At 33.0% G+C, this 14308-nt stretch overlaps 1 protein-coding gene across 1 annotated transcript; it reads left to right on the forward strand.

Moving 5' to 3' along the window:
• Positions 1–1539: 1539 nt before the first annotated feature.
• On the forward strand, positions 1540–4763 carry LOC108329736 (ras-related protein RABA5e). The gene is made up of 2 exons (XM_017564089.2): positions 1540–2014; positions 4274–4763. The coding sequence occupies exons 1-2, from the start codon at positions 1681–1683 to the stop codon at positions 4579–4581; spliced, it is 642 nt and encodes a 213-aa protein (XP_017419578.1). The 5' UTR covers positions 1540–1680; the 3' UTR covers positions 4582–4763.
• The last annotated feature ends 9545 nt before the right edge of the window (positions 4764–14308 follow it).

Consider the following 14308-nt stretch of genomic DNA (forward strand, 5'->3'; position numbering starts at 1 on the left):
CCAATTCTAGCCCAATGGCTCTAATCACTATTTACCTTAATCATGGTTTTAATGACCTAGTTCACCTACCGGTCGATCTTGTACGGCCGTCCGGTTAAATCGATTCAGCGCTGCTCCCTTTGGACTGCTCGGTCCGCACGGTTCATGGTTATTACTCACCTAAGTGAAAGGATGAATGATCGAGTAGAACCGTACGCAATGAGTGTTTATGCAAGTTGTCTGGCAACGCTATGAGAGGACCAAACTTGAAGGAAAAAGGAATTTGAGTGCCGTGAGTGAGAGACAGAGAGCACAGTAAAGAAGATTAAAGAAACGCCGACGGTTAGGTTGATGTCGGCGCTGCTCTCTGGACCGCCCAATTCATATAGTACATTGTTTGTTTTGAAACGTAAAATTTCGTCACAAATTTATTTTTAAAAAATATTTCAAATAATGAAAGAAAAAAAATAGTATTTAAACTGTTTTAAATATTAACTACTAAGTAATATGATATTATTAATATGATATTATTAATACGATAGAAACACAACCAATTCAATTCAAACACCTCAAAATGTCAACCATGTATTAACAACATTCCATTCCAAGAAAAAACAAAATTCTTTTAAGTGGCAATTGTTTGCTCCTCAATAGCAAAAGAGGAGTTGAAAAACAGCACAATCTATAAACATCACCAGAACAAACAAAAACATTCATAAGAAGATTAACTAGTTGTAAAACAACATCTAATAAGAATATTAATTAAACCTTGAAGATTCATAAATAAAGTGAAATATTAAGTATAAAAAAATTAAAAAAAAAACTTACTTTAAATTAAAAATAAAGTATAAATTCATATTCAACTACCATATAATAGGAAGGATATGAAATAACTTAAGAAACAAAGAAAGAATATGAAAAAAAAAAAACTTGTACACGAAAAGAGGAAACTATAAAATCATATATATATATATATATAAAGAAATAAAGAAATAAAACATAAAAAGAGGAGGATTTGTGACGTCCACTTTTCAGATTGGGAAGTGAGTACATGTCTTATTTACATACAATGTAAGAAATTCGGTGTTAAAAGAGTGTCATAAGTGGATGCACTTAGTTACAACATTGTCAAACAACCCACCTTTTATATATTGCTCCTATTTTTTCACAATTCTATATAACTAGGTAGTGCTTTTTCTATAACTCTAAAGATGCAAAAACTTGAAGCAACTAGTAGGATTTCTCTTATATTTGACCCATGAAATCTCAAATTACACTATATAGTTTTTGAGTTTCATTCCCATATTATATATACTAATAGTTGTCGACCAAAAATATTCCTAAAGATAACTTTAAATTTTGACACTTTGAAAAATATTTTTAAAAATTTCCTTCAATTAAAAGCTTATTTATTTATTTATTTATTTATTTATTTATCTGGAGTCAATAAAGCAGTGTAAAGAGGTCAAGCCCACAGAGTGTGAAGTGAAATTCCAGCACTATCCCTAAAACCCCGCCACCAATCACGCCAAAATTCCAAAATAAAATCCGAAAAACAAAACCCATTTCACTACATAACTCACTTCACGTTCTTCTCCTTTTATCTTCCCTTCACACACGCCAACTACGTGACACCCACTCACTCCTCCTGTCATCACATAACAACCTTCAACCATTCCCTTTCTCGCTCAACCCTCGCTCATGGCAGAGAACGGCGACGGCGCCGAGGAGTACCTCTTCAAGGTCGTCCTCATCGGGGACTCTGCGGTCGGCAAGTCCAACCTCCTGTCGCGCTTCGCGCGGAATGAGTTCGACAGCAACTCCAAGGCCACCATTGGGGTGGAGTTCCAGACGCAGGTGGTGGAGATCGACGGCAAGGAGGTCAAGGCGCAGATCTGGGACACTGCCGGCCAGGAGCGCTTCCGAGCCGTCACTTCTGCTTACTACAGAGGCGCCGTTGGAGCGCTAGTCGTCTACGATATCAGCAGGAGAGGCACCTTCGACGGCATCAAGCGATGGCTCGAAGAGCTCACTAGTGAGTGCTTTTTATTTGCTTCCTTTGGAATTTGAAATTGGAAATGCTGGTTGTGGTCTTTGTTGATTGTTTTTTTCTTCTCCTAAATGATTCTCTAAACAGCTTGATTATACTAGTGTCGTTCAAGTAATAGAAATTATGCTGCATGATCCTCCAAATATTGAAAAATTGTTCAATTTCGTTTTTAAATCTCACTAAAATATATGGACATTATTCATTCCATTGCATAATTCCTATTTTCAGCATCTTAAAGCATTTATACTGAGTTGTTTAACAAAATTACATGTGATTTTTGGTTACTTGATATTTGAGTGAGTTGCGTATATAAGAAGCAATTGTTTCTTATGAAGTACTTAGTATATATGTTTTATTTTTCTTAGAAGTCCCATTCATCTCAATCTGTTGACTTTCTTCTGTCATCTTCAGGAGTTTGAAGCATTGTTAGAATGATAATTCAAACACAGCCTTTAGTGTTTGTATTAAACATGACATAATATGAAGTGTTGAAGACATTTATTTGGATTAAGTGATTTGTTGGTAAAAATTTTAATTGCAGGGAAAATTTGTTGGTTTACTAAAAATTAAGTGAGATGGATAGAGCACTGAATATTTTCTTTTAGATAATATTTAAAATGAGTATTGGGTAAGAATAAAAAATGCTAAATTATGTTGTTTCATTGTTTTTCCAAATGGTTAACATTTTGATTATTTTCATTGTAAAATTCCCAAACTTTGTCCCATTCATTTCATTCCGTTATACTTCAATGTATTTGAATTTTTTCTCACTAATTTAAACAGCCTCAGCGATACTCATATAGTTTTATAACTTTAGAACTATTTAGGATAAAGTAGTATTTGAGGATCATGTTGGTGGTCTGTTAGTTTTTTAATTTTTAGTTACCTCTAATTGATTTCGAAAAATATACAGGATGGGTCTAGGTAGTTTCTGTATATGGAAATTACTTTCAACGTCCCTCAAAGTGTGAAGATTCTGTTATGTCCTAATTTGACCAAAAAATGCATATTTGGGGACTGATTTCACGGTTAATTTCAATATTTGAGAACGACTATTATAAATTTTGTGCAATGGGGACTGATATGATCAATCCTATGTAAAAGAAGTGTTGGAATATATTATCTAATACATTAAAATTTATTAAGAATGATAACATTACGAGTTTGACATAGTAAATAAGGACTGAGTTTCTGAGAGTCACACATTTATTTATTTTAATAAATTTATAATTATACAAAGTGTTTCCAAAAGAACGTGGTAAAAAATATTTTAGCGTGTCTTTTTTTGGTTTTATTGTAGTATTTGATTATGCATGTGATGATTAAAAGCTGCTAGGCATCATGTCTGTTGTCGGAGTTGTCTTTATTTTAAAGATGATGAATCTGATTCTGTGCAGTTGAATTTTCAACTACACAAATCTTCATCTTCCAAAATATACTTTACTCATCAAACTATAAAGCTAAAAGGCTAGTTTATAAATTTTAAACGGAAAATTGGAACTGCATAACCCTACATTTATATCACAACTGCAGAGGTTCGTATTCCGTGAAGATGGAATGCTACCCTTGCATATTATTTACTCTACTGTATAAATTACTGAAATAAACAGCTATGTTCGTGATCTAATGTTTATTTCTGACAGTTTTCGGCGATATTTTACACTTTGTGAAATTGTAAGATCAAGCCTATCTTATGATATCATATAGATATATTATAGGGAAATATGAAATCAGAGCATCAAATTAGTATATCATTTTGTTTTATAACTGTTTAACTTTACTGCCGATGAGAGTTCACCCTCTAAATATCAGGGTGTCATCAGCTTAATTCTCAAAAATGTAGTCATTAAGTGTGTCCCCCCAATTACGCAAACAAAAAGTGTCAGAAATTTGGCCCTCTGTCTAAGAGAAAAGGAATATAATGAAACCCTTATTTAGAATTTTATGATATTTTGGATAATTGATGACATTTATTAGTAACGCCTTAAACTGAAGAAAAAATTCTTGAGTGCCAAAATGAAGGCGCTCGTATTTTTGGAAGACGAGAGTATAAGGTCTGCTGGTCCTTTTGGACTCACTCAAAACCATATGGAAAATATGCACTTTAGAACATGCATTGTGATCTTTGCTATATACTGTTTTCCATCAGCTACATGCCTTATAGCACTTGAATTCTTACTAGAGGTTTTATTTTGGTGAAGTTTTGTAACGGAGGATTTGATTCATGCTTAAATTATCCTGCAGCTCAAAACGACAGCACCGTAGCAAGAATGTTGGTGGGAAACAAATGCGACTTGGAGAATATTAGAGAGGTGAGCACAGAAGAAGGCAAAAATCTTGCAGAAGAAGAGGGCCTGTTCTTTATGGAGACATCTGCACTCGATTCTACGAATGTCCAAACAGCTTTCGAGATTGTTATCCGTGAAATATACAACAATATCAGTCGTAAAACATTGAACTCTGATTCTTACAAGACTGAGTTGTCTGTGAATCGAGTAAGCTTGGTTAATGGGGCAGGATCAAAGCAAGGTCTTTCTTGTTGTGCTCGATGAGCTTTTATCTTAACTCGGATTCGGTGCTTCTTTGGATCTTGCGAGAGTAGATTCTTGTTCTTTACTTTTTTTTCCCATGTTACGATGGCTGCCATATTTTTGTTTTCCTTTTTCTTTCAACCTGCAAATTTGCAGTGCTTGGTACCTGTCTCACAAGAAAAAAATAAGGAGATTTACTCTTACATGAATGATTTTTAAATATATTTTGTATTTGTTAAGAACCATAGGATATGCCAACTGAGTTTGTCAAGATCACTTATACTTTTTTTAAAACAAAAAAAAAGGTTCCCAGCATTACTATGGAAATTTGGAAGTCCAACTTGGCTTGTATGGAAAATCCAACCATCCATCATGATTACTTCTCTATTTCCTTTTAAAGGTATTTTTTTTTAGATTTATCATATTTAACTAAAGTCCTATTGAATAAATAGATGAATTATTTAAGATGCTAAATTAACTGAAATAAATGTTAATAACATTAAATATTACACTAAAATTATGAATTTGAGTTTAGGTCTTTTTAAATACCGATCCAACCACATTTAGATATTCACTAGCCTTAAAACTACCATTGTTCTTGTACTTTTTGTATGAGTTTGTTGTGTTGGTTGAGACTTGTATTATATTATCGTTTGGCAGTCACAACTTAGACGGTCAACTATAACACAAATTGTCTAATGAGTTATTAGTGAACTCGACTAACCACAAAGAAAACCAGTCAATCATGAGTCAACTCACATTAATCTTAATGCTTATCAATTTAGAGATAAAGTATGATTATCCATAATTGAGCCATGATTAGTTTAATATTAATTAAAAGTCCACTCCACAATTGGGTCATGATTATATTAATATTAATTAAAAGTTCATTTCAAAACTTATAAATACAAGTTTTAGATAAGGAGGTAGGTGATTTTACATTTATTGCGCCATTAATTCTTAACTATCAATGTTGAGTTGATTTTGACATCTGTGCTTGAATGATTTGGATGATCGGTTCAACCCTGTACTTGGATTTTAGGACAGTGATATGTTGTCGTTGAAGCTATCAAATTAATACTACTTTTCAAGGCAACTTCAGTATTGCCAAGTAGTATTCAAGAAAGTAAATAGGGTTAAAGTAACCCTGAGTCGTCCCCCAACGAATACGGAATTGCCTTTTAATATTTGAATCTTATGAATGCAATGCAATGTTCAAGAATAAAAATGTTGTTTGGAGAAGGTTTAAAGAACAAATAAGAAACTTAAAAACGATTATAATGAAATAGGCTAATTCCACTCCTTTTTCAAGATAGATTCATCATCGGTTATTCACAGATAATTGTTCAATTGATTATTATTTAAGTTTCAAATTAATTAAAGTACATTCTTAATTAATTTGAGGGCAATCATGCACTTAACCAAAGTAAATTATCATTCAAATGCAAAACCTTTCTAGATTATTCACAATGAATTCAACCAAAGTACATTCTCAATCAAATCCTATTGTGTTTAATCATGTCTATTCTTAAATCGCCTAACCAAATTAAAAACTAATCAATCAAAGTAAATTCTCAATTGATTATAGTTGAAATTATTACTACTAATCAAAGTACATTCTCAATTAATAGTAAAAACCATTTAATCATATTAAAGTTCCTAAATTAAATCAAAGTAGATTCTCAATTAAACCTAGAAACCCTAGAACTCATAATCAATATGCATGTAGATTCAAACACATTATGATGCAAGAATCTTTGCTTTTTAATTTGATAGAGAGATGAAAGACATAGAGAGAGAACAACTTAAACAATTGCATTAACTCAATCTAACCTCAGAATCCATAATGGAATTACAGCAAAATAGCCCTAGATGCTTAGCTCTCTATGAATGGAGTTGAATACAAAATGAAATAAGAGAGAGAAAAGTGGTGAATGAATGAATGAAGTGAAGTCCCTCTTCTGCCTCCCCTGGGTCTCTTTATATAGGACTTGATTGGGCTTGGACTTTGAATATTCAGTTGACAGAATCTTTTATCTTATATCTTCCAAATAACTAAAAGATTTAGATAATTATAACATTATTTGGAAGATATTTTCTGTTGATATTCTCAAATTAAATTAATTCAACAACTGAATTTTATCTTTTAGCTTTTCTAACTTTCTAAAATTGCACAAATATCCTGAAATTTCCCTTATCTACACGTTAGCCCTTCTGAATTTCCCAAAATTACACTAGAACTCCTTAGTTGACTAGAACCAATCTGATTGACCAGTTTTTCGTAGCCAATGGGGGCCTGCCACATGGAATTCCCCCTTTCTCCCAAATTAGGGTTCAGATTGGGGAAAGACTTGGCCCTACGCCGCGTTGTTGTTGGAGAAGAAGCTCTTCTCCTTTTTCGGTGCGCGATGAGGATGAACTCACGAGGATGGGGGTGCGTCATGATCCTAGATCTGTGTTTCTTTGCAGGTCTGATTTTGATGCAGGTTCTGATGCGGTGTTGGAGGTGGTGCGAAGAAGATGATGGTGGTCGTGGAGGTTGCACGGCAGCAGCGGTGGAAGAAGGTGATGAACGAAGAAGATAATGGCTAGTGGCGATCGTACTTCAGAGCGAAAGAGGTAGATGGTGCGCCGAATCTCGCGAGGAAGATGGTGATTGGCCGTGGAAGAAGGTTACCGGCAGGGCGCGATTCTCGCGACACAGTGGAGGTGAGCAGTGACACGACGGCGTAAAGAACTCTCGTCTGGTCTCGCGATGGTGGCGACTTCACGGGGGCATGGAGGTTTTGCTGTTGGCGGCGAGACTGATTGGTCAGATCTGCGACGATGATGACGCCAGGGTTTTTGCGGCAGCGCCTTGCGGTTGCTGTGACGTGGTTGATCGTGGCCACTGGCGGCGTAGTTTCAAGGTGGCGGCGCCGACCTGATGGTGCTCTGGCGAGGTTGCTTCACGTGACAGCAGTTGTCGATGTGGATGGCGGCGACGGCGCATGGCTTGGCGGAAGCGGAACAACGGCTAGGGTTTGGATTGGGAATTAGGGTTTCTGAGGAGAAGATGATGATGTGGTAGAGGGGGTGATGTGGCAGCATGTGGTTGGATAGCACTTAAGGTTTTAGATTGCCACATGGTATGATCTGGTGGAGTCTAGTTTAGGAGGGGTGTGTATAGGAAACATACGGAGGTGTAGGAGAAAAGGTTTAGTGTTTGGGCTTGGTTGTTGGCTTGTTTCAAAAATAAGAGTGTATGTAGGGAAGTTTAGGAGGTGGAAGGATAAAGTCTGTCTGTTTGGTCCATTTGTATATTATTTTCCAAATAAAATCTGATTTTGGACCTTGAATTGCCATTTGGACCAATATAACTTATATTCTCAGTTGCACAAATAAACGTAAGAATTTCCAAGAATAATTTATGCAACTAAAAATCATCTTTTAAGTCCCTTTTTATTCCCAAACCCAACAATTTCAATCATCACAAATTCACTTAAAATCAATTATTTAAGCACAATTATCCCATTAAAAATTTAAATTTTAAAACATAAATGTGGACATAAATATTCACTCATCAAACAGCTTTCAAACCTTGGGACAACTCATTAACCCATTAACTTCGACTTCATACCGAAAACAATGCCAATTCTCACTCTTTTGACCAGGTAACATTTTTAACCAAGCACCCACTGTTGTTGTAGCTCGTTGACCTTGGTTAAGCAGTTTGATCTTTAGTTTGTATGTAACAATGATACCGGAGTGAAAGAGGTGGTCTTAAAACTTACACCCTTTATAGAGTGATGTTGTGCCGATAAGTGGAGTACATGGTTTATGGTTTGGTGCCATCTTCAGCAGATTTCCCCGAGCTTGTTTTCTTGCAGCTTTTGAAGCATTTGTCCATGATCAGCACAACACAGTGAGAAATGGGCTTCCGTTTTAACAGATGCATATTGCCTTTCTTCTCTCCTCACACAAACCAGTCTCAGATTCTTTCCCACACTTCGAACAATACAGAACAACAGGGTTTACTTAAGCTCATCACTTCAAATTCAACTTCAACTCCTTCTCCAACAAAAGATAAGGAATCTGAAATCTTTAAAGACCACATCATCCCAACAATCTAATTTCGGAAACATGAGTTTTTTTTTTTTGTTTTGAAATTAAAAAATAGCTCAACTCACCATTCCACGAGAAAACCAACTAAGAGTGAAGCCTCGTGCTGCCCACCCGCTCTTTATTTGTGTTTGGATAAAAAAATTTAACAATTTCAATTAATTGAAATAGACTGTATTTGAATTACTTATAATTAAATTATATTTATTTTTTAAATAATTTGTTTAAATGAAATAATTAAAATATTTTATATTTTAATTTTTTTTAGATAAAATAAATTAATTTCTCTTTTAAGATAAAATTTTATATTAAAAATATTTGGAAAATTTGATTATCTTTTAGCTTAAGTTGACTTAATTTGACCTTTGGTCTAACATAATTTATCTCGATATTTGACCTTAGTCGTTTTACCTCAACTTTTAATCCAATTGACTTATTCCAATCTTCAGTTTGGGCCAACTAATTTTGATTTTCAATCATGGGTCGAATGGGTTTGACCTCCGATTCAAGTGAAATGGGTTCAATCTTTGGCCTAGGCTAAATGAACTCGACCTTTGGCCTAAATTAAATGGGTTTGATCTCCATCTTCAGTTTGGGTTGATTTATCTCAACCTTTGATTCAATCAACTAATCTCAACCTTTGATTTGGACCAACTCATTTCAACCTTCTTGACTCGTCTTCTATACTTGAGCCAACTAATTTTAACCTTCGGTCCAGACCAATCCATCTTAATCTTTAACTTGTGATAACCTATCTTGACCGTTTTATCTTGACCAACTCGACTGAACATTCAACTTAAACCAACTTGATTATGTTTTCTGATTAAATCAATTTTATTCAACCATCTTGAATGGAATAAAAAGATTCAAATTTCTTATATATATTTTTAAAATATTTAAACTTTTTCTATTTTATTTATTTAAAAGATTTTTCAAAATTTTATAAATTTTTAATTTTTTTAATTACTTTATACAAACAAATTGTAAGGACCTAGAAAATAGAGTATTAAAGTAGATAGGTGTATTAAAATAATGAGATCGATTATTTTATTTTTAAAATAATCTTATAATATAAATAGAATTTTATAAACGTGTCTCATGTCAAAATGGATTCACCTATTTTATATATTTTTAAAAAAAATATTTTAAATGCACCAATGAAAACTGTTATCTGATGTCAAAATATTGTTATGGTAGAGTTGTTAAAGAAATTTTTTTCTTTTTTCATAATGTGTTGATCATGATCATTGTATTTGAAGGATAATTTTTAGTTCAATCAATAGAAGGAAAGTTTAACCACATATTATGAATAGAGTAGTAATACAATGACACGCCTACGTGTCACTTACACTCATATGACACGGGCCATGTCATTTTTGTTTTAAAAAAATTGTTTATTGACTGAGGGTAAAAATGGGAGAAAGCTAAATTTTGTTTTTGTTCTTTTTCATGGTGAATGAAGAATACGACCTAGGTTTACTTTTTTTTACTTTCTTCTCTCTTTGTCCCTCATTGTTCATTGCTTCCGATTTGTGTATTTGAGGTGGTTGAATCGGTGGTTGTGAAGGTTTTTCGTGGGTTTAAAGGTGGTTTAGCATCATTTTGTCGCTCCCATTCGGTGGTTGTGGAGGTTTCGGGTGGTGTGAAGTTGAGGGTTGTGGTCTCTGGTTTGCGTTTCGACTTGTGTCGGTTCTGTGGTGTGTGACTTTGAGGAAGGTTTTTTTCAAATTTCTTTTGTGGTAGTTTTACCCTTTTGAGCACTACTAGTGATGATGTTGTTTTTTTTTTTGTTTGTAGTTGTTGTTTGGATGAAAAAGGTTGTATAAACTGCTTGTTGTTTTTGCTGTTACTGCAGTAGAAAATCTTGTTGTATTGGGCTCTTTTGATTGTTGTTACTGCACCAGAAACTTTACTGTTTTAACATTAAATTGCTGCAGAAAATTGTTTGTTGTTTTGATTAGAATGCTACAAAAAATTGTTTGTTGTTTTGATTCCAATGTTGTAGAAAAATTATTTGCTGTTTGGGTTAAAATTGTTGTAGGAATTCTCTGCTGTTTGAATTAAAATGCTGCAGAGATATTTTATTATATTAATTTGATAAATCTTCTTTAATATATAATTGTATGGTGTGTGTGCAGAGCATGTATATATATGTATGAACCTGGGAATGTATGAACCTGTTTTAGTTTTCGGTTTGAGTGAATCAATATTTTATTGGATTATGGAAGGTTGTTTTGTAGTTATAGTTAATTGGGTATGCAAAGAAAGGTCATATTTTAAATGTCTCTGGTAAGTCCAAAGAAAGTTGTAATTGACTCAACCTAATCACATTTTCCTACACTAAATCTTGGCTGAAATTTTGAAGGTGATTTAAGCTAAAGTTCATTTTATGAATTTACATTATCTTTGTTTTTAATTAAATTCATCACTTTCACGATCATCACAATAAATGATTCCTTATCTTATAAAAAAATTAAAGAGTATTTTAGGATTAAAGTAATTGTGCTAATTAATAGTATAAGAAAAACTAAAAAAGAAGTTGGATTGGAAGGACCATGGTTTTAAGCCAATATGAGCAAATTGGTTGTTAATGATGAAGACATGGCATAAATGATGGTTGTGGTCATGGGCAGACCTAGACAATAACCCTGCAAGTACTACTACCCTTACAACCCTTTCTCTTTTCCAAAAGCTCATACACTTTTTTACATGCCCTCTGAAGTTGATAGAGACCGAAAAACTGCCTAATTATATTACATTTATTTGATTAATGGCAATACTAATAGCTTCACCTTACACTCTAGTGCTCCTCAATTATTTTTTGCAGTAATAAAATCACATTTTGAACTTTACTATAGCCCTCTATCTCACATCATCAACATACAAATCTCTTCAACAAAACTTACTTATTTATATAGAATTGAAGTTTCACATGTCCACCAAAGTATAAGCAGATCAAGCTCTTGCTATCATACTAACATTTGTTGAACCATAAAAGATTGCATATAATTTAAAGAACATAACACAAACTTCTTCGGACAAATATATGGAACTTGGGACTACATCCTTTTCTTCATTATATGGCAACAGGGTATATTCATTTTGCAGGTATCATATACATAGTTAAATGATAAGAAAAACAAAAACTCTGCATTATGGTTTGTAACTCAGCTTATTCTTTTTAATACATTCTGCAAAATCTATTTTTCAAACCACATGCAGTTCTATATTTGTTTTCCTTTTAGAATGAAGGTGAACTTGCTCGTGTATTGGTTAAGACCGTGTTAGTGTGTAATAACTTTCATTTTTGTGGTGGGTACTATTGGTTGTAAACATAATGGTGTGAATACTGGTGTATGTGCTCATTGATGTCATATCATGGGTTTTATGAATATTTTTGTTTTTGTTGGCTAAAGACGTGTTGTAACTATTATATAATCACAGTTCCACTTTATGCATGCATTAGTTAAATACATATTGTTTTACCAATACATGAAACTGAACTTGTCACTCTCATTATACAATGATGTTGATTGTGTTTTGAAAAATGTGTAGGATATAGTGATATGGACAAACTAATGCAATCTCTAAAGTCACACCCTGCACTTTTATTTTCACTTTTCAATCAATTCTCTTCTCAGTCTCTGAGTAAAAGGTTTATGTATATGTTTATTTCAATATGATTTATGATAAAAGGTTTTTAAGTGTAATATTTAACAAGAGTATTGTTATTGCAGGAACAATTACAAGTTATGCAACAACAAATGGTTTGTCAGTGGGTATTACACGAAGATAATGCTCATCGCAGTAGGGTATTGAAGAAATGTGGGATGCTTTAAGCATTGATTAATTCATGAAGTAGGACAACATGACCAAGTTGAATACATTGAAGTACGGGAACACATATTGAACATAATGTACACATTTTAGGTTGTTTAGTTTCTGTAATGAAGAATATGTTGTACTGTTTAATGTTTATGAATTTTATGATTGATTATAAAATGCTTTATGGATGAAAATTTAAGTTTGGTTATTCATAAAAGTTTGGATGGCAACCATATTGATGAAATCTATCCTAAGAAATGTGATAATTGATATTGAATTAAACCATTTTTATTGTTGTACAGAACCTCTTTCAAAAATAACCACATAGAACTTAGTAGGAAATCACTTACTGCACCTAAAAAATGTGATCATTGATATTGAATTAAATTACTTTTATTGTTGTACAGAACCTCTTTCATAAATAACCACATAGGACTTAGTACATAACCACTTACTGCACCTAATAAGAAATGAATGATTGATATTCAATTAAACCACTTTTATTTCTTGTACAAAACCTCTTTCATAAATAACCACATAGGACTTAGTAGATAACCACTTACTATACCTAAGAAATGTGATCATTCATATTCAATTAAACCACTTTTATTGTTATACATAACCCCTTTCAGAAATAACTACATAAGACCTAGTAGATAACCAGTTACTGCACATAAGAAAAGTGATTATTGATATTGAATTAAACAACTTTTATTGTTGTACAGAACCTCTTTCTGAAATAACCATATAGGACTTAGTAGATAACCACTTACTGCACTTAAGAAATGTCATGATTTATATTGAATTAAACCACTTCTATTTGTGTACAAAACCTCTTTCATAAATAACCACATACAACTTAGTAGATAACCACTTACTGCACATAAGAAATGTGATGATAATATTGAATTAAACCACCTTTATTGTTGTACAGAACCTCTTTCACAAATAACCACATAGGACCTAGTAAAAAATCTCTTACTACACCCAAGATATTGATATTGAATGAAAAAACCACTTACTGCAGGAAAAAAAATCAAATGTTTAACTACATTGACTTAAAAACTTTTTTAGTTATTGTTTATCTGTAACGAAGCACATGGTTAATTGAATTGGCATTATGAACAAAAGGAAGATAAAAAATAATGTATTCCCAAATCAAATTCATTGAACCTGGAAAATGAACAACTGAATAACAATTACAAATGGATCATATATTCAACCTTCCTTCATAAAAAACTACAACAGTTAACATCATTCCAATTTACAATTTACAATGTACTTTCAAAATTCTTCTCAGAATTGGACTTCTCAACATCATCACCTTCCATCTCTTTTTCTTTCTTAGAATTTGAAACCAGAACAAATGAAACTACTAGCTCATAATCTTCCTGTGAATTACTGGTCCCAAAATCATCAACTACCATGTCATAATCTTTATTTGAATGTGAGTTCCCAACATGAGCAGCCCCTTGCCTCTTCTGTGCAACAAACATTTATAGCTTCTCAACCATTTTCTCAAGTTTGGCAATGGTCGCCTCCTGGTCAACAATGATAGCAAGCAAAACTTCATTTTCTGCAACAATATCATCCATAACAGATTTAAATGGAACACTGATGAGTGCATATTTATGCCCACATTTATGTTTGAAAAATTAAAATTTTGATGGGATAATTGTGTTTAAATGGTTGATTTTAAGTGAATTTGTGATGATTGGAATTATTGGGTTTGGGAAAGAAAGAGACGTAAAAAGTAAGTTTTAGCGCATAAATTATTCTTGGATGTTCTTATGTTTATTTGTGCAGCTGAGAATATAAGTTT

Source organism: Vigna angularis, chromosome 2 (assembly GCF_016808095.1).
Source record: "Vigna angularis cultivar LongXiaoDou No.4 chromosome 2, ASM1680809v1, whole genome shotgun sequence".
Taxonomy (NCBI): domain Eukaryota; kingdom Viridiplantae; phylum Streptophyta; class Magnoliopsida; order Fabales; family Fabaceae; genus Vigna; species Vigna angularis.